The sequence below is a fragment of the Peromyscus californicus genome, unplaced genomic scaffold, assembly GCF_007827085.1.
Source record: "Peromyscus californicus insignis strain IS unplaced genomic scaffold, ASM782708v3 Scaffold_22__1_contigs__length_63687245, whole genome shotgun sequence".
NCBI lineage: Eukaryota > Metazoa > Chordata > Mammalia > Rodentia > Cricetidae > Peromyscus > Peromyscus californicus.
In genome coordinates, this window is record NW_026294525.1 from 26,357,989 (window position 1) to 26,384,252 (window position 26,264).

The window sequence follows — 26,264 nt, forward strand, 5'->3', positions numbered from 1 at the left end:
TGATGGACACACTAACTGGAATTTCCAAAGCTAGTGTAGGTGTAGCTCCTGCTTCCCAGGAGCATAGTACTGGGACCGAGGAGCATCGTGATTGCGTAGATATGTGATAGAGGAGTGGATGGTCCACTCGGGAAGAGAGAGGGCCCAGAGTGGAAGGTGAGGAAGGGCTTCCTGAGAAGATGTCCTCATCTTAGTATCTGCAGAGTCTAGAGCAGCGCTTGTTGTGTTGAAGCATTAATGAATTGCAAGGCTGCAAATGAATTGAACTATTTGCTTGTTGAGACTTTTCCTGTGGTTAAAAGCTTTTTATTGATTTGAGAGCCCACAGGTACTTTAATGTTATATTTTTTAATGCCATAAGGAGTTAATGCCAGAAGGAATCCCCTAGGGCTGTTATGTTGAAGTTGTTTTAAAGATTTATTTATTTTTGTTTTATGTGTAAGTGTGTCTTACCTACATGCATGTAAGTGCACCATGTGTGTGAAATGCCTGTGGATGCTGGAAGAGAGTGTTGGATCCTGTAGAACTGGGCTTACAGGAGATTGTGAGCTGCCACGTGGTGCTGAGAATCAAGCCCAGGTCCTCTGCAAGAGCAGCACATGCTTTTAACCACCAAATCATCTCTCTAACTTCTTGTTTCTTTTCTTGTAGGAATTTATCAATTTAATGAACTAATGTTCATTGCATGCCTACATGTGTTAGCTATGATGTCATACCTCTAGATCCTGAGGATTCATGACCTCTGCCCTCTATGGTATGGTCCAGCTCATTTGTAACTGGGAGAGTGAGTCACTAAATAGATCACTAGACAAAGACAAGTAGTAGCTGTATGGACAAGCAGCACAGATGTCAGTCACTGAGAGGGAATGACAGGTCTGAACAGAGTTGAAGGATCAGGAGAGATTTATTGTCTGAGGAAATGACAAACTGAGCTGGAGAGATAGCTCAGAGGTTAAGAGCACTGACTGCTCTTCCACAGGATCTGGGTTCGATTCCCAGCACCCACATGGCAGCTCACAACTGTCTGTAACTCCAGTTCTAGGGGACCTGACACCCATGGCGAAAACACCAGTGTACATAAAACACACGCACACACGCACATGCACACACACACACACACACACACACACACACACACACACACACACAAAGAAATCGCAAACTAATCTGAGACCCAAAGGATAGTGGGAAGAGAGCATGTCAAAAGGTAACCCAAGGTTTCCTCCACCCACATCTTTCCATAGCAACACTCGAAGTGCTTTCTTATGAAGTCCTCTCCCCTAGCCTGCTATCTCCTGTGCTCGTATGATTGGCAATAATGAAAGGCTCTTATTGGGGGTGAGCAGACAGCGCGCGCACACACACACACACACACACACACACACACACACACACACACGAACAACAAACACACAGAAAAGACACTCTGGGAAACACAAGGGGATTTGGGAAGAGAAGCTGGTCTCTCTTTGAAGGCTGGGGGTTTTAAGGGTCTCCGAGGGGGGTCATCCTACACCAATTTAGGGTTGGTCAGTTTGAACAAAGAAAGAGAGGAGGCTGGTAAGTCCACAAGTTTTGGACTAAACACATCCTGGTCTGGTCTTGAATTTGTCAGACAGCCTGGGGACCCTAGTAGTAGGAGAAAAATCCCACCAGGCCATTGTTTGAAGCTTCCAGGTTTTTGTCTCAGTTCAGGAAGGTGAGGAAGAAGCCAGCCATCTTGGAAGCTCACCATTTTTATTATCTAGTCATGGTCCCGCTCCCCATTGTAAGCGGTTTCTTAAGGGACAACTTTATACAAGTCGGAAAATCATGGAGCCATAACAAATATTCCTTTTGAATTCTCTAGGCTCCTTCTGACCCCGCACGTTTCTGTCACGGTGCCACGTTTCACATCCTGTCCATTTGGCCTGACACCAAGGTTGGCACAGTGCAAAGTGAATCGTGCGGATTTGACTCTGGCCCTCTAGGAAATGTAAACAAGGGGGTCTGCCCTGTGCAGAGTGCATAGGGCATAAAAGAAAGCTGCCTAAAAATGCTTGAGTTTAGGGATGGATATTCGATGCTGCGGTGTGAATGAACTCAGGACAAGCATGGTTCATTAGGAGTATGCATTTGTTGTGGAGAATGGAGGTCATGGTCAGGGAGACCCCATCTAGACAGGGTGGGAGGGGGATTTTTCTAGTCCTTCTTTGATCACTGTGGGAATCTTCTGAACCCTCTCTCTCGCCATTTGCATAGACCTGAGAAGAATTTGCAGGGGGCTGCTGAAAAGCAGTCTTCTGCCCCAAGACTTCCTAATGACCCCCTTCGCCACTGTGGTGTTTTTAGCACATTCTACACATTTGCCTTCTCTATGAATGAAGCATTCAGGTTGCCATTCAACATGTCTGGTTTGGGGTGCATTCTAAGTCCAATTATACAAGAAGCTATTTGTAGCGGTCAGCAGCTGCAAAATGAAGAGGCTTTTTTTTTTCTTTTGAGGGTGTGTGTGTGTGTGTGTGTGTGTGTGTGTGTGTGTGTGTGTGTGAAATGCAATCTCAATGAAGCTAAAAGTTCAGAACGCAGAGTTATCTTGTTGAGCAGTTGGACTTGTAGCTGAGATTGGGGGTTACCCAGGGAAGAGGTGCCTTTTACACTATTACTAACATGGAACGTCTTGATGAAGTGTGATTTGCATAGTCGCCCTGGAATTTATTCTGACGATGAATGTGATATACGGTCCAGAGTCTGTGGCGGATTCCGCCATCCAGTGGGGTGCCATTGGTGAGTATGTGTCTCTCCAACTGAAATAATTAAATGTCAATCAGATTAGAGGCGATTGTTTATAGATTCCTAGCAAGGGTGGGAGAGTACAAGCATTTTAAACCACACTGATAGCTGGAGAATATGACTAAATAGACTTTGCAAATGAAAATTGATTGTGATGGTTTTGTAACTATCTCTTGCTGAGGAGCCAACCCAGAGCTCTGTGTTTTTATCATGTAGTGATTTCTATGGCATGCTGCATTCAAAGAGACCGGTGTCTCCGACCCGCTAAGAAAATGAAGGTTCATCTAACCCTTTAAGATAGTATTGAAGCGATTTGTGAGAACTATTTGGTACTGTAAGATCCTATTTTATTTTCTTCCTAAATGTCTGTGGATTGTCTGTTTGGGCCAGGTTCTCACTATTAGCCCAGCTGACCTGGAGCTCACTGTATGAGTCAAGCCTCCTGCTTCTGCCTACCAAGTGCTGGGATTACTGGAGAATACCACCAGGCCTAGCTCACTATATATCTTAGTTTCCTTTTTATTCTGGTTCTAGGGTTGATTGTTTCTCTTAACTGTTAACTAAATTCTTTTAAAATTTTTCTAATTATGTGTGTATGTGTGTATGTGTGTGTGTGTGTGTGTGTGTGTGTGTGTGTGTGTGTGTATTTATGTATTTGTGTGTTTATAGGCCAGAGTGCTGCACTTGATCACTTTTTGAATTATTATTTTTTATGTATATAGGTGTTTGGCTTGAATGTATGTCTGTGCACCTTGTGTATACCTGATACCCCCCTACCCCATCCCAAGGCCAGGATAGGGCACTAGGTCCTTTGTCAGTGGAGTTAAATGATTATGAGCCACAGTGTAGGTGCTAGGAAGAAAACCAGGGTTCTCTGGAAGAGCATCCATTGTTCTTAATTGCTGAGCCATCTATCCAGACCCTACCTTATTATTTTTTGAGATAGTGCCTCTCACTGACCTGATTTGGCTACACTGGCTGACCAGTATGGTCCAGGGATCCCTTTGTCTCTGCCTTCGTAGATTATAGGTGTCCGTTCACAGCTGTGCCTAGCTTTTATCTAAAAGGGTCCTGGGATCCAAACTCAAGCCTTTGTGCTTATATGGTGGACACTTTACCAAGTGAACCATCTCCCCAGCTCACTGTTGGTTAAATTCCTCAAATGATTTTTTTTTTCACATTCCCCACTTTTTTTTTTTCATAGTGGAAGACAGAGAGCAGGTGGCTTTGTTCTGTAACCTAGCACTTGGGAGCCTGAAGCGGGGAGAGCTTAAGTTACAGCCAGATGAGGCTAATTACCGAGACCTTGTCTCCAAGGAGGAAAGGGAAAGAGATGAATAAAATTATGATCCAGATTATGAGCTGGCCACATTTTTACACTCTAAGCTTCAGATTTGACCATAAGTTAATCATATTATTAGGTACATCAAGAAGATGACTCATCTTAATCTTGCTTATGATGACTTTATTTGCTAAGTAGGGAAAAATACCATTGTTATTATTACTATTATTATTATTATTATTTTCTGCCCGCGTTTTGAGCTGCCGTGATACCAAGGGGCAGGGGCCAAGCATAGCATTTTGAGAATCATGACAATTACCTAACATAAGCATTATTTTTTGATTGTCACTTTGAGAGGGTTCTGTAATCAACATGGCCCCCTCCTTCTTCCAGCTGTACCCTTGCCCTTATTATATTGCCCTCTCCTAACAGGGAGGGCCAACAGCGTGGTGGTCCTGCTGCTTTGTCAACTCAGACATCTACCTTTTGAAGTCCAGCTTAGTACCAAGTTACACAGATTCAGAGACGCTGGACCATCCATCCCCACTCAACGCTGTCTTGAGTCTCAGTGCTCCCCTTTGTTGTTTATTTACGACAGATGGTTAGCTGTACGAATTGCAACGAAAAGTCAGTGAAGGACTCTTGAACGTTTGAGACTCTGGAAAGGTTTTATTTGTTTAATCGTTGGCTGGCTGGCTAATGCATGCCCTCCGCAGTCCAGATGAATTCCAAATGTCCGTGACTGCTGCTCTTCGCCCTGAATCTCACCTCCAGCGGCTTTGCGAAGCCTCCGTAGCCCTTGCATGTAATAAGGGGCTATGGATTCCGTTTGAAGAATTCTGCTGCTGCTGTCTCTCCCCTGATGTAGGAAAATGCAAATAAAAAAAAAGAAGCGCAGCTCCATGCTGATCAGACACATATTATCTTTGCCTACATGAACCTTTTTCGTTACTAGAAAACCAGATACAGTGGGACTTGTTAACTGTAGGTACTGTCAGTTCATCAGCAAACCAAAATAGCTCATTTTAACCCCCTCTCCCCAACAGGGTCGTTTAGTGTGTGAACCAGCAGGTCTCTTTGCAAGAACAGTTGAGCATACACACCAGCTTATCAATTGCAGTATTCATCAGAACCATATGTGCGACGATATAAGAAATCACAAGAAAAAGAGACAAGGAAGCCTCATTGGCTGGGCAACTCAGCAGAACACAGGTTCATAAGGGATCCGTCCGCTGCTCGCTGACTTCTCAGCTGGAAAGGGCTGGGGGAGTAGTTGAGGGACAGAGCCTTGCTTCACATGCTTGAGGAACAGAATACCATCCTAAGCATCACCAAAAACCACCATTCCAGGGTCCTTTAATAAGTGTTAACGCTTACTGGCCATCGATTGTGAAGAGATGGGGCAGTGAGACATCTGACTCCCCTCTGGTCACTTCAACTACTTTTCCTATTCTTGAGCGGTGTTTCAGAACCATCTTCAAAGGAGAACTCTTCTTAGGACCCCATTGTTGAAAACTGAATGTAATGGTGCATGCCATGAATCCCAGCACTCCGGAGGCAGAGGCAGGTGGATCTTGGCCAGCCTAGTCTATAGAGCGAGCTCTAGGACTGCTAGGGCTACACAGAGAAACCCTGACTTGGGGTTTCAAACAAACAAATTTTTAAAAAAAAAAGACCCCATAGTTGGGACTGGAAATGTGGCAGAGTGAGTAGGGTGCTTGTCACCCAAGAACGAGGGGGACCTGAGTTTGTATCCCTACCTGATACGGCGCTTCTTTAGCTGGGCTTGGTTGCAGGTGGCATTTAGTTTATGAATATCCGTAAGTCTCTCTGGAAGTACAGCATCAGTCTTATTCAGATTCAACCTCAGAGGGCACAGAACGTATAGAAGATCTTCACCCATGGAGGAAGACAAGCAATTCTTCTGAGGGCAGAGGAAAGCTGGAGCCAAGGCTGTCCCAGGTCATTGTCACACCCGGCTTCAGCAGGTGTCCTGCAGGTGTCCCCTGTAGGTGGCGACGTCCTGTCTTCATTTTGTCAGCGTCTCTGGTAGTTGTGTTGTTGTTAATCTTTTTTAAGAAGTCTTTCTCTGCCCCTCCTCTCTTTCTTCCCCGATGTCAAAATTCTTTTCAATTGCCGGGCGGTGGTGGCGCACGCCTTTAATCCCAGCACTCGGGAGGCAGAGGCCGGCGGATCTCTGTGAGTTCGAGGCCAGCCTGGACTACCAAGTGAGTTCCAGGAAAGGCGCAAAGCTACACAGAGAAACCCTGTCTTGAAAAACCAAAAAAAAAAAAAAAAAAAAAAAAAATTCTTTTCAAGTATAGATTCCTTGTAGGTTTGGTGGCACCATCAATTAAGCAGGTGCTTAATATTACCCAGTTTTAGCTAATCACATGCCACTTTTCAATTAGGTATCTATTAGACTCTGTCTTTTTATTCCACGTTGAGATTTTTCTTTTTGCTCCCCAAAGATTTTACCAAATAGTGACATCATTTTTTTCTTCCAGATTTTAAAATTCATCTCCCTTAAATTATTTTTTGTTCTTAGTATGCAATTACGTTAAATTTAAATAGTACAAAAAGCATATTTTAATTTTTAAGTCTTGAAAATTATTCTCTTCTCTGAGATACACCATAGCGGTAAGACCCTTAATATGTGTTCAGACAGTAAAGTGAATTAACTTTGCAATTAGGCTCATTAATATGCAGCTCTGCTCACATACATTGTTTCTCTCCTTCAATGAGCCTGTATATAGACTTTGTAGAATGAATTGGCGTATCAATGCTGCTTGGATACAAGGATATGAGCCATACAGCATGGTGAAGAATAATTGACTCATACATACAAAAGGAGCCACAGTTAATGAAATGGTCCATTCTCTTTCTGTAAGGCACACCTTGTTCTTTTTTTTTAAAATCATTTTATTTAAATTTTTATGTTTTTTTTATATACTGTGCATGAGTGTTTTGACTGTATGTATGCACATGCACCACATATGTGTCCTCCTGCCTGGCGCCCTCCGAGGTCAGCATCAGCTCGCCTGGATCTGGACTTAAGGATAGTTTACAAGCTACCGTATGGGTGCTGGGAACCAAATTCGGGTCTTCCACAAGAACAGGAAGCACTGTTAACCACTGAGCCATCTCTCCAGCCCCACAGGTTGCTTTTCCTTCAAGCTATCCTTGAAGGAAAATGACATATTTTTAAAATAAAGTTATTAAAGCTTCGTCAAGGAGCGCCTCGGGAAGGTTAAGCTTTGGCCGTTACTTGAACAGTGAATGGAGACATGCCCAGTTGTAGACCAGGGATCATGCATCTAGGAAGGTTACGAGCTAGCCTGTGAAAGATGTTGAGGGAAGAAATGAGAGTGGATTCCACAGCCTCCTGGCCCCTTCTTAACAGAAGCGGCACATAGGATACTGTAAACTAGAGATAAGATACTCAGTTCAGCCGGGAGTAACCCTCTACTGCCCTTCGGGCTGCTTATTTCAGAAGCTAGAAGACTTGAGGCTCCTCCTGGCTCTTTCCTACTCTGACTCTAGGTGCCTCTGAAAGCTCTGTTGGACTTCCCAGGCAGGGTCCTTACACACACACACAGTTAACTCCAGGCTTGCTGCTTCCAAAGCTGCCTCCTGTGGGCCACACTTCACTTTTATCATCTCGGGATAGCCCCGGATGGCCCTACCCTGTGCTGGGGAGACTTTGCACCCTTGCAGGCCAGCTGAACTTTGAATGTTCAGCGTCAGTGTGGAGGTTCTTTTTCTCTTCCTGAGGCGTGTTTTCTGTCTGCCTCGTCTTTCATTTGCTCGCTGTTTGTCACATGACTGTCGTGGCTTGCCTCAACTGGTCACGGTTATAGCAGGCATTGTGAAATGGGCCTGAGCAGATGGGAGCGGTGGGATTAGGTTCAATTATTAACCAGGGTCCACATGCAGAGTGGAGGGGCTTTCTCAGCATCCACATTAGCTGGCAGAATGGATGGCAGATCAAGTTCCCTCTAAAGAAAGGATGTGTTATCATCTCTGAAGGGTTCCCTTTCTGCCTCTCACCACCTCCAACATATACTGGTAAAAGGGAATTTCCAGTCGTCCTCTGCAATATGTCATGGGCACGTCATTAAAGATCAATTTGGAAACAGAAGAACATATCACTGTGAAGTTTCGGAGGATTAATGAATTTAAATGTGCTTTGTGAAATAACATTAGTGAGACAGCTCAAATAATTCTGCATGAAGGTTTTTCACATGGTTTCATTCTGGGAACAGTATCCCTGAGATACTACCTTTTATATGTGTGTGTGTGTAAAGTAAATTATGTTAACTTTAGCATTTTCTGCAATTTCTTGCCAAGTATGCACATATAATTTAATTTAATTGACCTAGAAGGCTTATATTGTATGATGTTTTTCAGATTGCCTAATGAGCCCCCAAAACATATTGGATGAACATTTCTAAGGGTTTTAGGTTATGTTTTAACCAGATATAAAGGTAATGAGTAAGTCTAAAGTAGTTGTGTGTCGTCTTCTCATTTTTGAAAAAAATGTTTATTTTCCTGTGTCTGAGTATTTTGCCTACATGTATGTATGTGTGCTATATGCATGTAGTGCCTGAGGAGGCCAAAAGAGTGTGGCAGATCCCTGGAGCTGGAGTTACAGACAGTTGTGAGCTGCCATGTTGGTGCCGGGAATCAAATCCCGGTCCTCTGGAAGAGCAGTCAGTGCTCTTAACTGCTGAGCCATCTCTGCAGTCCCTATTTTTTTCTAATTTAGATGTTAAACTTGAGTTGTAAAAATAGCCTTAAGGCTAGCAAACATTAAACCCACTACTTATGGATAAGGTTGGGCTGAGGAATGTTCTATTTAAGGAGCTGAAGTTTCCTGAGATGTGTTATATTTATATTTATCTTGTGCTGCTTGACTCTAACCAGAAATGTATGTTATGTATGATATTTTTTTCTTCCATCTTCTTTTCCTTTCTTTTCCAACCAAGTCAAACACAGTACTCTTTGGTAATTATGTATTTTATTTTCAGTTGATGAAGATTTCAAAGTGTGTGTGTGTGTGTGTGTGTGTGTGTGTATAATATGAGACAGTTAAGTCTAATTGCTGCCTGTAACTCCTGTGTATAACATTTAAAAATGTCCCCTTTTAATCAATATTGTTTAACAGTATGAAAATTCCGGGATTGAAAAGACTTCTAATGCCCCACTGTATTTAATATACTAAGGAGTTGACATTTTATGAAAATGAGGATGGGGAAGTAAGGGGGTAGAGGCCCTGTGGGGAGTTCTGGAAGCTTCCATGTCTTTGCTGTTAAGCAGCTTTTAGTTTATTTGGTGGGGGGTTTTTTTAGCTCTTTTTTTTTAATTTTATTTATTTATTATGTATACAGTATTCTGCCTGCATGTATGTATGCCTGCATACCAGAAGAGGGCACCTGATCTCATTACAGATGGTTGTGAGCCACCATGTGGTTGCTGGGAATTGAACTCAGGACCTCTTAACCAGTGCTCTTAACCGCTGACCCATCTCTCCAGCCCTATCTATCTATCTATCTATCTATCTATCTATCTATCTATCTATCTATCTATTTATTTTTAGTGTTAGCATTCAGGCATCTGTACTGGCCTGCCCTTAGGGTCCTGACAGGATATGTTCTCAGCTGCAGCCACTAAGAGCGCCCTGTGTGCATTCCCTATGTTCCCTTATAAAAGGCAGGCTTTGCCTACCTCTCCTGTCCCCCCCCCCCACACACACCCATCCCTTCTCTTTCTCTTCCTTCGCTCTTATCCTCAGGGACCAGTCTCTGCCTCTTCTCTCCCCTCCCCTCAACAAACCTCCCACGTGGGCCTGTTGTATGGTATGACTCCTTTGCGCCACTTTTTAAAATATAACATTTGTATTTTATCCCTCAGAACGATTTAGCTTTTAATCCCTCAAAATGATAAGGTTGTGTCTAAGAAGAAAGAATGGGCAGCGACATGGACATACAGTGGGTACTTGGGGTCTCTGTCTCCTTCCCTCACCCACTGTGATGCTTCGGGTGGAACCCAGACAGCCTTGCTTATTCTAAAATACCAACCCTGACTTAACACCCCCCCCAACCCTGTTTGTTTATTTTTTTTTAAATTCATACTTTAGGTATCTGTGACTTAAAAAACATTGCACTGTTCTTAGTGCTCTGGAGCAAAAGTGTTTCAGATTCCAAATATGTGCATGTGCACAGTGAGGTGCCTCGGTGCTCAAGTCTAAACTTAGAATTCAGGTTCTGCTTTCTCTCCACCCTGTACACAGTCTGAAGAGGTCTCTGGACAATCCTTTTGCTGCACCTCTGTTTTGCCTGTGTCCCGTCTCTTGCTGAAGTCAGGCATGGAATTTTTCTACTGCTGACATCATATTGGAGCTCAGAAAGCTTCAGGTTTTGGACCACTTCCTGTTAGAGACATTCAGAATTAAGGGTGTTGAGAGTGTATATGCTGCAAATGTAGGCTGATGAACCTAAGCCTTGTGAAGAAACTTAGCAGCAAATGACTCCCTGATCTTACCTTTTCGCTTGGATCGTGACACACATAGGCCTTCCTGGTGTCTTTCTTAAAGGGCCACCTAGCCCCTGGTGACAAGCGAGGGCCTTTGGGTGTGCTCTGGTCCTGTCCTGTTCTGTTTTCCCTCACCATTGTCCCGAGAGCCTCCACACAGCCTGTGGAGACCTGAGTCTAAGGACAGTCCCCTCCCGTCCCTTCTTCACTGAGACACTCTCCTCTGTTGTATCTCTGCTGTTCCTCCTCTAGATAAACTGGGGGTCTCCTTGATGATTTTCATTAGGAACTTCCTGTCCACATCCCTCCTCCTGGACTTACTCATTGTTACTACCATTTTTATCTTTTGGGGTGTGTCTTCCCATCTTCCCCGCTGGACTCTGACCATTTTTTTTTTCCTGAGGCAATCAAATCTAGGGCCTTGTAGCCATTCCAGATCCGCCCCGAACTACTGAGCTATATCCATAGACTTTTGCTTTTAAGCAAGGCTACAACCCTGTGTGGCCTAGGACGGCCTTAAATCCAGTGATTCTCTTTCTTCCATCTGATGAATGAATGCTGGAATTATAGGCATGTGTACCTCAGTAGCCACAAGTGACCCACTTTTATCCTAGATATCTAATACAAGGAAACTAATAAGTGCTTGGTATAAAGCTGTTAAAAGATTGATCATTAACCACTGTCATAGTTAAGTTTTTTTAACTGGTATATTGGATGTACCTACCTTGGGAAGTGATAAAATGATGCCCCAAAGAAAATTTGTTGTTAATAAAGAGGCTCTCACTCCTTTGCTCAGACTGTGCTGAACTTGAACTCATAGGCTCACAAGCCTTCTGCCTCCTGTGTAGGAGAAAGTAGAGGCCTATATCACCATATCTGGCCTAAAAGGGGAAAAATTATTTATTTGTTTGTTTGGTTTGGTTTGGTTTTTCGAGATGGGGTTTCTGGCTATCCCAGAACTCGATCTTTTGAGTAGGCTGGCCTCAAACTCACAGAGATCCTGCCTGCCTCTGCTGGGATGAAAGGCGTGTGCCACCACCACCCCTCGGCTAAGAAAAATCTTTTAAATGTAACATTTATTACTCAGAAGGTTTTTATTAATGTGAAAAAATAAGCAGAAAAGTTGGAACTTTATAAGGATACCTATTTCACAGCATAATAATGGAAACAGAATTCCAAAGTTCTGTACTAGAAAAAGTCACCAGGATTATTGGAGTCGAGTGCTCCCACCACTGAACCATCACAGTTTGCCACGATTATTCGACCAAGGTTGCACTATAGCTTTATTTGTTTGTTGTGTTTAAATTTACTTATCCTTGTTTTGTGTGTGGACACGGTCCTGTGTGTGGAGGCCAAGGCCGCTGTTGTATACCTTCCACAATCACTTTTCACCTCACTTTTTCTGAAATAGGATCTCCCACTGAACCCGAGGCTAGCCCAGCTGGTCTGCAAGCCCCGAGCATCCCCCTGGCTCTGCTTCCCCAGTGTTGAGATGGTAGGTGTCCACTGCTGCACTCGCCCTTTTTACAGGAGGACTGGGGGATTGAACTCATGTCTTCAGGCTTGTGCGGCCAGGGCTTTACTGACTAAACCAGCTGGCTAACTTGAAAGCTTTTTGAGAATTAGCATTTGAAGGTACTAGAAAAAAAATGCTGTGTGGGTATAAACCAGAGGGAGTGAGCAGAGCAGTCATTCAAGGAGCTGACAGTTTAACTCTGAGACGAGCGGAAAGATAATTGCTTGCCACCCAGCCTGACTGTCTGAGTTTGATTCCTGGGACCCTGTGGTGGGAGGCTAGAAACAACGCCTGCACATTGTCCTGTGACCTTCACCCGTGCATGTACAAGCACATACATGAATGTGTATGAGCACACGCGCGCACACACACACACACACACACACACACACACACACACACACACATAAAAATTCAAAAATAAGCATAATTCTTTATTAAGCGTGAGGTTGCTTTGCTGTTTCCTGAGATTTTTATTTGTGTATTTAACAAACACAAATGCTTACCACATGCAAAGAATTATTCCATGGAATCTATCCACAAAAAACATGCAAGAACTGTTTCATAGACTCTATCCACAAAAATTTTTTGTCTTAAGTTCTGATAATAACCCTGATAGAAACACTGTCCTTCCCTCCACTGGACCACTGACCAAACCCGGGCACGGATGTCTCCTTGAGTGAGCCGTTCCTGTCCTGGAACAGGATGGTGGTGGTTTCAGAACTGAGATCTTCTGTTGTGCTGTTAAGTTTCGGAGTCTAGGCCATTCCAGCTGACTTACTTACGCTGCTGTTAATATGGATGGCTATCTACAACTGGAATGGGAAGCACCATAGAATCACGTATTTCCTGTTGGATGTCTAAACTAAGCAACTTCAAAATACTAGACATTTGCTTAAATAAATTATGGCGGGAAGGCGCGCAAGAAACTGTGTGGTAGATATACGTCCCTGTTCTCAGGCTGATACATAAGATGTAAAGCACAAAAATGGCGATATTATTGGGGAAGACTTTATAGTTAATAAAACTTGATGATTAATTAAAATGCATAATGCCAAAACAGAGCAGTGTGTAGGAGTTGATAAACCTGATCATTTATCTGGTTTATTTATTGTCTGAAGAGGATGAAGTGCCCCTGGCTCCGGACTAGAAGCCTGCCTCTTGTCCCTGAGTTTCCCATTGGCTAGTGTCTAACAGATAGGGGCTTATCTTCCCTAACTGTGGCTTCTTACCACTGGGCAGTCTGGAGAGAGAGGAAAGAGCTACCCTTTTGTTGCTGTTCGTTTTCTCAGAAGGGAAGGAGGACTTCTTTAACTAGTCCTGGGGGGTTGGAGATGTGTCGCCTCGGCCTGAGGGACAGCCTCTGTTTTCAAAATGAGAGCCAGTGGGATTTACCAATGAGTTCTGTTTACGAGCATCTTCTCCTTCAAGCCTGGACTCAAACCCCATTCTTTCAGCGAGGACCACCCTGACTTGGTTAAAATCCACCCAGACCCGTCCACCTCCCTTCCCATCCTCTTTTGTCTACTTTTGTCAAACTTTTCTTTTGCCCTCTGAATTTACCACTCTCTGATCTGCCATGTGATTAGTGTCTTGTCAAATTGTACAAGCCTGATGAGGGAGACACATCGTAGGCTCTCAGTACTTATCTGTTGAATGAATGTGTCTGTGTTTGCATGCCGTAACTGCGTACACAAAAAGCTGTGTGTTGTGCAGGATTGGGTGTATTCCAGAAACTCCTCAACAGTTTCTGCTACTTTCAGTTGGAAAGTTGTCACTGAACTTCAAAGTGACATTGAACTTCAAAAACTTGGACGTGGTGGTGAATGGGATTGTTTCTTTCCGGAGCTCTACCTGTCTCTAATGCAATGCACAGACCAAGGTCTCGGTCACTGATAAGTCTGAAGTCAGAACTTAGCTCTCAATTAAGACAGCCATGTAATTTGAATTGGTTGTGACTCCTTTGCCGTCTAGCACTTCATGACTTTGAATGTAAAAGACGAATGAACGCACATCAGAATTTCTCTGTGTGTGATGATACGTTAGTTTCTTTGGTTTTTGTTTGTTGGCTTTTGTTGTTCAGAAAGTGTAGTTAAACTTGGAGGAACCATAATCACCAAACTTTCCCTAGGGGGAGCTCCTTATGTGAACTGCTATTCTTTGACTTAAGAGCCTTTGTTATAAAGTAAATGTTTTGAATTAGAGAATTATTACATTTTTCCATTCGGTTACAAGTCTGGCCCCAAGCTATGAACTAAGAGGTCCTTTAAATTGCTTCACAGACTGTTCTGTGCGCAGTGGGGTGAGATGTGAGGGGGTTTTCCCTGAGTTCCTCTTCAGTTCCTGATCTGCTGCCTTCAGTTTTCAGATCTCTCTCTTTCCTCCTGGGTTGTATTTTTCTAACAGTGCCTTGATTTCCCTCCGGTTACAATTGTCTTTCCTCAGTCCAGAACTTAGTACGTTTGCGCTAAAGAGTCATCCAAATAATGTTTATTTAAAACTACTACCCAGGAAAGCTGTGGTGGAATTGTTAGATCCAGGCTGTGGGGAATGACTGCATTTAAAAGAGATTAAAGTGATTTGGGTAATGTATCTAATTTCTTCTTTGGAGTTGGGGAAGTTAAAGGGTTTTGTTTGTTTGGGTTGTATCAGCTAGATGCAAATGTGATCACGCTTCCCAAGACCCATACTGAGCGTAATAACTAGCAGGGGGTGAGGAGACAGGGCACCCTCATTTGCATAAAAATGCCACTAAGTCATCCCGCATAGCTCTCTGTCGATTCTATTCTAAAGCTGTGCTGCTTATGGGAGTTGGTCTGGGAGGCAGAGCCTGGGGGCGTGGTTGGGAAACAAAGGTTGCTTCCTTTCGCCTGTATTAGTTCATATCCCTTCCTCCCAGAGTGGACTGGAAAGTCACAGAACCAACATGGGGCTGCGCTCAGACTTACTGGATCCTGTAAAACAAAACCAACCAACCAAACAAACAAACAAAACGACCTGGATGTACACAGTGGCCTCATGAAAACGGGGGACCCATTTGTTTCCTTGTGATGTGACCTCCAGAAAGCAAACTCTGCCGTCTAATGGTGGAGGGCGGGCGGACAGGAGAAACTTCGAGAGTGTGAGGAGGAAGTGGAATGAATGGGCACTGAGGCAGGGAGCCTGACGCTGTGCTTATTATGCAAATGAAGACTGTGATTAGCTTTCTCTTCCGGTTGTCACTGGCTGCTCCTAGTCTTACAGATCAGGTTTCAGTGGGAGTTTTTCTGGTTCAAGGACTGCTAATGGTTTGTAACCACCTGACTGCCAACTTGACCTCGGAGCTCCAGCAGCTTAGGGAGACAGATGTCGAAGCACCGCAACCTGATGAAGAAAGTTAGAATCTGGAGCTGCAGAGCAGTTTGCCACCCACCTGCTGGACCCGGCTTCTATAGTGACTTCGAATTCTGAACCTATGTAGGTGCTGCAGGAAGAAAATGGTGGTCTTCATTAATGCAAAGCTTAAATCTTTCTTTAAACTTTTCAAGAAGAAAAGTAAGTTCTGGGGATCGTGTGTGTGTGTGTGTGTGTGTGTGTGTGTGTGTGTGTGTGTGTGTGTCCCCGTCTTTCTGAGTGCTGAAATCACAGTGAAAGAGCTTAATAGCCTTGAATTAATGTCCTCCGTATACTAGGTCACTGCAACGCCTTGGACAGTATTATGTGACCTTAATCTGTCTTATTTATTGATTTTGGGGTTTGAGTGACTTCATTTCTTTTATACTTCTCAAAAGAGTCCTTTAAGGAAGGGGAAAGTCTTTGTGTTGACTCTTTGCCTTGATATACAGTGTGTGGTTTCTGGGCGTTCAGCTGGATGAGCGGCTGAGGTAAGGAGTCGCTGTGTAATGTGTCACATAGTTCTGGGGCGAATGATCTTCTAAAGCCCCCTAGTACTCTCTGTTATGGATTTCAGAGCTCGAGGACAAACTGTCTAGACAGATCAGCGCCTGTCGTAAAGCAGCGAGCTTTTGTGTTGCGGCTTCATGTGGTGCGCTTCCTGTCAGTTTAAATTTCCTTAATCTCAGTGCTTCTTCATTCCCGTGAAAATTTAATTTTACAGTGACATGGATTTTTTTTTCTATTAACTTATATCAGTGTGGCTTTGTATTGCCTTTTGATCAGTGACAAGACCTGGATAAATGTGCGACGGAGGGTAGAGGCTGGGGGGCGGGGAGTGTCTCTGCTACCAGACATTGGAGAATGCAGGAAAGGACAATACTCCGGGCTCCTCTTCTGCACCTCTCTAGTTTGAAGCCTGTCTGTGGAGGGGATGATACAGATCTGCCCTGGCAGGAGGCAGGTACAGCAGGGAGGAGATGAGTGCTCTTTCAGAGGGGCCGGTTTGTGTCTGTGCCCTGGGGCTGATGGTACCATTACAGGGGCTCAGATACCATCACTTGGATTTGATTGGCAATGAGCATGAAGAGGGAAAGCTTCCATTTTCTGTCTAAGACAATCAAAATTTAAAAATAAATAGGCATTAGAAAAAAACCATTGTAGTGAATTCTGTGCGTACTTTGAGGGACCTCTGGCTGCTGGGAGCTGGGTGACTCTGAACCATACAGCAGAGTGAAGGCCACGCTTTAGGAGTTTATGTAATAAGGCTGATGGTATTAGGAACCATGCAGAACAATTTTCCAGTATGTAAGAGTAGGGGCCTAGTTTATATACTGCCTTTGTCAAACATCCTGAGCAGATAACAGCATTTCTGTTTGTAACTTATCTCTGGTTCTCCATGTTTGTTACCATTTGGCGATTTATGGAGAAAGGAACTCAACTCTTTTCAGATCCGAAGACTTTTAAAATATGGTAGCTATAGGAAAAAATTAGGAGAAGGGTGGGTTACAGGGGTAAGGGAGCCAGGCTAAGGAAGGCACAGTTCTTCCATGGGAGTAGTTCTGGGGGCTCCTTCAGAATTCATTGTCTCTGCCACAGCCTTGCTTTACACAAGTTATTTCATGAGCAGCCTTAGTCCATTTGGGCTGTCCTGTACTCCTAGGAACTATGCTATGGGGTATGCGTAGTTAATTTTAAGTATGTTCAAACAGAGTCATTAGTTCACGTTTCTTTTCATGTTCCGTTGAGATTGTGTTTTATGATCTAGTTCCCAGGCATACATTCTGTTGTTCTGGGCAACTGTCTGTTGTCGGGCACGGTCAGGGTAGACATGCTTCTGACTCACAATCCTAACGTCTGCTGGCTCTACATGAGTTAGGTTTACTACCCTGGGTAAGTGCCCAGTCCAGAGGCTTCCTTTTACATATGTCTAGTCTTTCCTAGGCATGAGTATGTGGCAGATATATAGAAAGTATCAAAGCATTGCTGATGAATGCATTTGGATGCTGTCGGCTTCATTTGAGGCTCCACTCATAGTCCAGCATAGGTTGTGTTGTTTGGAAAGATGAAATCAAAAGAAATCTCAATCCCTAGTTGGAGTGTAAGAAAATGATCCTAGAGATTCAACTTAGGCTCAGCATACCTGTTATTCCTCTCCCATCAAAGTTTTGGACTTTTTTGTCTTGGAAAAATTGAATTGAATTGGTTTGTGTTGGATAAAGTCAATTGCATTAGACATTTAAAAAAATTAACATGGAAGTATCCTGTGACCGCATAAATGAGAGAATTTTATAGTGCAGATGGTGTTCAAACTGAATACACTAAATTTTAAATTTTTTGCTTGCACTTAAACGATGGTATTTTTAAGTTATGCGGTAGAGGAGAGATGTTTCGTCCCCACCTAACAGTGGGGAATTTGTTTCTGGTTTGTTTAATGATGCAGCAGCATTGTCCAGTTGGAAAACTTGGGGTTGTGGTGTGTGAATAAGGAGGAATGGAAGGTCTCTGTCAATGTTGTCCATCATTCTAACACAGGAGCAGGAGCTGTGGTTCTGGAAAGCGGGGAGCTGAGCAAACATGTCTGTGAACGTACTGTGTGGTAGATAGACAGTTGGTTCTTTTTCTTTACAGATGTAGCCCAGTGGATTAACAAAACCACTGGAGCCTGAGGGGAAATCCCACTAGAGTTAGTTCCCTCGCTCCTGACCAGTTCCCACCTGTGGGAGAGGTTAAATACCACAATCTTACCTTTCTCCTGTTTTTGAAACAGGATCTCACTCAGTGTATTCCAGGCTGGTCTGGAACCCACTGTGTTACTCAGGCTGGGGTCAAACTGTTAGCAGACCTCCTGCCTCAGCCTCCCAATGCTTGGGACTAAAGGCCTGAGCTACCGTGACTGGTGGCTGAGAACCTCATCTTAAAGTAACAAATTCAGAGTCAACAGCTAACATGGGGACCTGTTCTTTTTCTCTGTAGCGGTTTCCAACCTAGACGAGGAGAGTCGATGGACAGTCCACTACACAGCACCGTGGCATCAGCAGGAGAATGTTTTTCTTCCCAGTACGAGACCCCCCTGTGTTGAGGATCTGCACCAACAAGCCAAGCTCAACCTCAAATCAGTGCTGAGGGGTAAGACAGCCATCTCTCTGGGCTTGTTTGGTTTTAATTACTAATTGTTAAGAGCTGACAGCATCAATTTAATCACTATCTGTAAAAGAAGAGGTGTGGACATTGAATGTTCCCATAAATACAACCTTACATATCGCTAAAAACTTCTGGTTCCCGGAAGACCCCGTTTTTGTTTGTTTGTTTGTTTGTTTTTGTTGTTGTTGTTTTTGGTTTGTTTGTTTGTTTGTTTACTGACTTGCACATTTGCCTTCCAAGAACCTTGCGCTGCTTAGAAACCCCTGTGAATGTCCGAACCACCAGCATTAATCTAATCCAATTAGATTGGGGGTTGCCACTGTTATATGTATTGAAAGCAAATTTGCTAAAGCTGGTGCTCTTGAATGGTTTGTTCTGTTTTGTTAAGTTAGAGAGCGGGGTGGGGGCGTTCTATGTCGACTTGGATGCGATGGTAAATAGTTGAGGTCTTAGAGCTTGGGTGATGCCCAGCAGGGCTCCTCTGACCATAGATTCTATTGGCAGTGGCTGCTAGGAGGTAGAAGAGGCGTGAATTCCTACAGCTAGTACAGGACTCTGACTTTACCTGATTGTTAAAAACATCATGGGAGTAGGGAAAGGGTCTTTGCAAAGATGGTAAAGTGGGAGGCTGGGGGATTCTTCCAAGGAAAAGGATCCACTTGGAAAATAGAGTCTTTGTAATAAAACAACACACCGATGTTCTTACCCTATGGCATACTGTTCCTATCAGATCTCTCTTTTCATGCGACATTTGGGACATAAAAAAACCAAAGAAGTATTTGTGGTTTACTTGAAATTTAACGCAACTGGGCATTGTTTTTATTTCCCACTGTGGAAGACCTGAGTCTTGAACAGTTTTGTCATTGACTCTGAGAGAAAGCACTGTGAGGAACCTCTGGCTTTATGAGAATTTTTCCTGATGTATCAGTCATTTACTAAATGATTTATTATTTAATGTTTTCACACAGTGATACTAGCGCATGCCTATTAAACTGTTTATTGCAATGCCAGGAGCCAGTCTAAGCTCTCATGCAGTCCTCAGAGTTACCCTCTACAGCTACTCTCCCTGCACCGAGACGAAGAATCATTCACCGAGGGAAACTCGCCTGTCACGTCCAAGTTAGTTGCAACAACCAAGCCTGAAACGAGGACCCCCCTGAGGCCGTGCAGCTCATATTTAATAGCTGTTTATTGGGAATCACTTGTTCTGAAGGGAGTGTGGAGTATGAAGGCAGAACCCTAGCTGTCCTGAATCGATAGTTTGTAGCACAAATCACACCATGAAAAATATCCGGGAGCTATGCCAAAAACTGCATATCATCTATCATCTGTCTGTCTGTCTGTCTGTCTGTCTGCCTGCCTGCCTATCTACCTACCTACCTACGTCTATACATATATGTGCCATGGTAAATGTGTGCATGTCAGAGGGCAGCTTCCTAATTTGTGGGCGTCAGTTCTTCCTTTCACCATATATGTCCGAGGGATCAAACTCAGGTCCTTAGGTTTAGTGACAAGCACCTTTCCCTGCTGAACCATCTTGCCACCCTCTTGTCCTTTAATTTTCATAATGCAATAGCTTGTCTTAAGTTCCTCAGAGTATTTTGTTTTAGACTCTAAAACTTAGGGCACTATCAGGTTCTCTTTTTCATTAAGCCAGAGGAACTGACATGTTTAACGACTGCGCGCTTTAAGGAGAAGAACAGCATTTGTTTTGTTCATTCACATGGCCTTAGAGTTGTACCCTGGGCTTCCTCACCTTCCTGACACTGATTGCTTAGTGTCCTGAAATCCAGCCACAGTCAAGGACCATTCAGTCCCCGGTGCTTCATCTTTAGTCAGTTTCAGCAGGCAGCATCTCTACTCACACAACTGTCCTCCCTCCTCCAGATAATTATTGAGAAGGTGGCATGGTTCCCAGGACAAATCCTTGAGGCTGTGCCTCGCTCACGTGGCTCTGCCCAGCTCCTGAGCAGTCAAGCAATTGCATGGGCTGGCTTGTAGAAAGCTCCCCTGCGAAGGTATGCGTGAGTCTGAATATTCAGACCCACCTGTGTTTTGATCACGGTCCAGGAAATTGTGCCTCATTATTGAGTTCATGTATTTTCAAGTCCCACATCAGATCTGTCCTTCCCTTAGAAGACTGAGCGTCTGTCCGTGGGTTCTTCAGTACCCCACAGGAGATGTCACCACTGCCACTTTCCCCAAAACTTGAATTTTATTTTGAAAAGGTAATTTCAAGATAGTTTTTGTCATTGTCTCAATGCCCTTAACGGTTTCATCAAAGAGATGTTCTAGTCACAAAATGAATTACTTTGGGAAAATTCTTGGTCTACACCTTTTAAAGTCTGGATTTTCAGACTCCCTTTTTGAGGTTTTAAATATGACTTTGTTAACGCCTCATGGATAGGGTGACATGAGGAAGACCTCCCGAGTTCTTTTCTGTCCATTATGTTCTTCTGATCACTTTTGATCCACCCAGAACTTCGTGTCCCATTCCCCCCACATCATCTCAGCAAACAGAGAGAAATACAAAAAGTGTATCCATTGTCTCCACACCTGTGAAGATTCAGTGTTGGGGGAAAACCCTAGAGTGAAGATTCAGGGTGGAGGGAACCCTAGAGTGATGATTCAGGGTGGGGAGAACCCTAGAGTGAAGATTCAGGGTGGGGGGAACCCTAGAGTGAAGATTCAGGGTAAAAGGTAAGAGTAGGTAGGTAGGTAGTGATGTCCCCAAGTATCTCCACATGTGCATACCGTTAAAGACTTGACATTGTGTGAGTTATGAGTTTAAGTTAATTCTCCCTGAACATTTTTTGCTGAAAGATTTATAAAAGTAATTAATTTATCTGTAGTGTACAATCTATTTTGCTCTTCCTCCTAATCTCACAGTGGCCTTGTCTTTAATCTCAAAGAAGTTCCAACATTGCTTTTTTTTTTTTTTTTTTTTTTTGCGAAATAGACAAGTGCTGTCTTGTCATCACTCAAGTACTCTTATGAATTATTCCACCACTCTTTATAGGAGAGGAAGCTAGGTTTGCCTAGTTTTAAGGACTACAAAGTGCAAATGGAAATGGTCCAGTGAGTACTAATAGAGTAACAAATAAACGCTAATGTTACTTCTTAAAGTAACAGGGGAGTGTTTAGCAGTCAGTCCAATGACCGAGGAGGCCATGAGTTTACTGGGAAGTGTGCCATGCAAATGTTGGGTTTAAGTTGATGCCAGAGGCAGGTAACAGACACAGTTAATTGGTATGTGAGCATCAATTTTGTACTTACTTGTTTGCTTGCTTGTCTGTTCACTTCTTTTTCTTTTCTTCTCTTCTTTTTTTTTTTTTCCGAGACAGGGTTTCTCAGTGTAGCGTTGGTGCCTTTATTGGAACTCACGCTGTAGACCAGGCTGGCCTCAAACTCACAGAGATCCGCCTGCCTCTGCCTCCCGAGTGCTGGGATTAAAGGCGTGTGCCGCCAGCGCCCGGCATCTTGTTCACTTCTTTATTTAGACAGCATCTTGCTCTGCTATCCGGGCTGTCCTGGTATGTTTACTCCTCCGGGGACAGCCTCTCCGGTGCTGGGGTCAGAAGCCTGTGCCACCATGCCCGGCTCTATGCCAGGAGTTGTAGAGTGAACTGATGGAAGTTCACGGGCCTCCAGCTTCCGGGGCTCAGTTTGCTGTCGTAACTACCCAGGCTGCTGTGGGGGTGAGGTACGGCAGGTGCATAGGGAAATCTGGAAAAGAAAAGCCCCAGGAGACCCCGCTCTCCAGTTCTCCATCACTCTCTCACACCGCAGGGAAGATTGGCATTTCTAGATGTCCACCATGGCACGTGGCATACCTGGAAGCAGGTGATCCCTGTGGTGTTTCACCGTATGCTAAACGTAGCAGAGATCACTTGTATTTATTGTCAGGTTATCTCTGGATAGCTTGATAAAACATCGTGGCCGCATTTTTAGGTCAAATGTTGGTTTTGTTGATGCATTACTAGTGATTTAGGTCATGATTTACTACCCTTGAAGATACATGTGTGGTGGTTTGAAAGAAAATGGCCCCCAAAGGGAGTGACACTATTGGGAGGTGTGGCCTTGTTGGAGCAGGTGTGGTCTTGTTGGAGGAAGTGTGTCACTGCGGGGGTGGGCTTTGAGGTGACTTTTCTTCATTCAGTGTGACAATCAGTCAACTTCTTGTTGCCTGAAAGATATAGACCTCTCAGACACTCCAGCACCACATCTGCCTGCATGCCACCATGCTCCCTGTCACGATGATAATGGACTGAACCTCTGCACTGTGAGTCACCTCAGTTAAATGTTTTGTTTGTAAGAGTTGCCGTGGTCATGGTATCTCTTCACAGCTATAAGAAACCTAAGACAACATGTTACCTAGATTTGAAAATAGGATTTTGCTGTTTGGTTGGTCTTTCTTGGATTCCTTTTTTGATTTACTTATTTTTATGTGTATGAATGTTTTGCCTACATGTATGTATGCGTATCGCACACATGTCTGGTGCCTATGGAGGCCAGGAGAGGGTGTGAGAATCCCTTGAGCTGGAGTTACAGACTGTTGTAAGTCATTACGTGGGTGCTGGGAACAGATCCATGGAGCCATCTTTCCAGCCCCTGGTTGTTTGGTTTATCAAGACATCTCTCTGGCTTACAGAGAAGAGTGAGGTCTTGAAAATGGCTCCATTATCCATGAAGAATTCTCTTAGCATCATCGTACTGAACTTCCAGAAGATTCTGCCCTTGCATCCCCATAACTACGTGAATCTTCATGACATTGTTGGAGACAACTTTGATGAGAGATACCCCTTTTATGACCACATTTTATCTGCACAGCCTTTAGCTTTCTAGAAAGAGTACTAGATGAGTGGGAAGGGGTATTGGAAGCTAGGGATCGGCTCCAAGAGAGGGTCCTGGTTTGTTTCTCTGCAGTTTGCAGACTTCATTTGACAATAATGAGCATATTAAAGACTGAAATGAGGGCATCACGTTTAAGTCTCCAAAAAGCTCAACTTAGGAGAGATAAATACGGTTTCTCACAGTATGTTTAAGCAGACAATTTAGTCACTGTATCTGTGTACACTGCTGCCTGAATTAGTTCACAGAGCATCTGCTGTTGGTATCAGGAATGTTCTTGTCGTCACAGCTCCTTGCTGAGAAATGGCGTTTTAGCAGGTTAGCTTGCTCCGAGGCTGCAGGCACAGGTTCGCACGTCTACATGGTACAGGAGGGTGAGCATCAGGAGGAGTGCGAGCATCAGGAGGAGTGCGAGCATCAGGAGGAGTGCGAGCATCAGGAGGAGGGCGAGCATGGGGAGGAGTGTTGACTTTGGCCTGTGCTCCTTTCACATCAGAGTTACGTTCATTACGCCTGAAAGGACAGAGCTGTAGGTTTTCAATATGAGAAAGAGATGGCTTTCCTCAGGTGACTAGAGATACGCGTGTGTGTGTATTCACATGTCAACCTGTCTAATGTTCAATGTGGGATAGAGTTCTTCAAATTACAGACCAGATTTCTAGTAGGGCTAGCCAGGTTTCGGCATCCAGTCTTTTATTCTGGATCTGATGGGGAAGGTCAACTGTTGCATCCATCTTCTGAGACCTCACAGATACTCTTTGTGTCTTGGGCAGTAGATTCTTGTCTTGGAGATCCTGTGACTGGCATCATTATGGGCGTGTCTTTGTAGGCGTGGCTTTATAGGCGTGGCTTTGTGGGCATGGCTTTGTAGCATTGATTGAGCACTCACACTCTTAGAATAACACATGTGCCCAGCACCTCAGATGGGCCCCAGAGGAATGCCTACCTACTTGTGCTAACTACCGTGAGTTCTTCATCTTGTATCCTTCTTTCACTTTTTTAAAAAAATAGGACATGAGGGGCTGGAGAGATGGCTCAGCAGTTAAGAACATGCACAGCTCTTCTAAGAGGACCTGAATCTACTTACTCCACAACTGACTGAAATTCCAGCTTCAAGGGATCTAACACCTTCGTCTAGCCTCCATCTGCACTATACTCACATGCACCCCCCTCACATACTCATAATTTTAAAAATAATAAAATAAAAAAATTTAAAAATATAATGTAATATAAAAATACATAAGGCAGGTACAGCTTAACCAATCATTTTAAGCAAACATCTAATCTAACCATTCCAAAGTTAAGAAAAAGTAGAATACCAGCAAAAATGTAGAAGCACCTAGTCTTGCTTTCTAAGAGAAATCTGAGTTCAAATGGAAGGTGCTTAGGTCATGTCTATAGTCTAGTCCTGACGCATATATCCCAGGCATACAGTAATTGAGTTTTTTCTTCAGTTGTTTCTTTTCTTTCCATTTCATCCATAAATGTCATAGTGTCTATTTTCACGAGAATAAAATGAACTTCAATAAGTAAAGAATCTCATGGCCCTTGGTGTTTGTGGAAAGAGGGGTGTGTTTTAATTTAGTGTGGTGGCACACAGATCGAACCAAGTAGAACACAGGCCTCTTTCTGAAATGGTTGTCGTGTTTTAGTTGGTACCTTCCCTGAATGCTCTACTCTCATCATACCCTATGGGAGGAGGAGGAGGAGGAAGGGATAGAACAAGGAGTGATGTAAGATGTCAGGGAAAGCCATAGACCTGATGCTGTAGTTCTTTGTCAGTATGCATTGGTCCCCATTCCCCAGCGTCCTCTAGATGCCAACTACAGTAGAGATCTAGGAGGAACCCCGTCAGTCCTCGGGTCAGCCATCCCTTGCATTCTGTAGACAGACAAACCCAAGCCCTGAGACACTGGGGATCCGTTCTGCAGGCCTACTGTGTTCTCAGAGCCCTGGGCATCCTGAGGAGACTTGTTCTTTTGGTGCTTCTTTAGCTGCTGCCAACTTCCTGCTAGTTCCCAGGGACAGGTCCCACCCTGGGAGTTTAATGGTCCGAGGCGGATTTGGTTTCTTGAGGCAGTTCATTGAGGAGATTCCGATTCCGATGAGCTCATTGTTGCCCGAGGTAGCTTCATGGTTGTTCCTGGAATCTTCTCTTCACTCACCCCAATTTCATTAGCATTCAAATTAGTGCAAGAGAAACAAAGGAGCATTGTGTGATATCAGGTGTGACTGGCACATCTTAATGCCATTTGGTACTTGTTTTTAGGGTTATATTAAGCTCTAGTACCTCAATAGACTTAAAATATATGAAGTATAGGTTACGAGGGGAAAATGATAAAAGCTTGGAAATAATAGGTAAGTGGCTTATTACTTGTAACTGGTACTCTGGCTAGCTTTTGACTTCCTGAAGAATACTGATATATCAAAGAAAGCAGGGTATTGCTAGCTAAAGAAAAAGTATGTTAAATTCTTACATGCAAGTAATAGTGAATTGTGTTTATTTACATACTATTCAAGATCACTTTCTAGTTTTTGTTTGTTTGTTTTGAGATAGGTTCTTTATAGCCTAGCCCTGAACTCACTATGTAGTCCAGGCTAGTCTCAAAGTCATAGTGAACCTCCTGTCTCAGCTTCCTGAGTGCTGGGATTTCAAGCACACAGTACCACACTTGGCTCCCATTTTCTAGATTAAACAAAAATAGGCATAGAATTGGAGCAGAGATGGCCATAGCCTGTAAGTCAGAAAAAGCCACAGAATAGAGGTGTGAGATCCAGCTTTCTTTCCCTCAA

At 43.8% G+C, this 26,264-nt stretch overlaps 1 protein-coding gene across 9 annotated transcripts in view; it reads left to right on the top strand.

Moving 5' to 3' along the window:
• Nhsl1 (NHS like 1) overlaps nt 1-26,264 on the top strand; it is a 230,131-nt gene that overhangs the window by 154,381 nt on the left and 49,486 nt on the right. For 8 of the 9 annotated variants that reach the window (XM_052751117.1, XM_052751113.1, XM_052751115.1 and 5 more), the window contains exon 2: nt 18,453-18,605. In XM_052751117.1, coding sequence (XP_052607077.1) covers nt 18,453-18,605 — 153 coding nt within the window. Of the gene's footprint in view, nt 1-2,593; nt 2,767-18,452; nt 18,606-26,264 lie in introns of those variants that run through there. The other variant, XM_052751119.1, reaches the window with a different exon arrangement.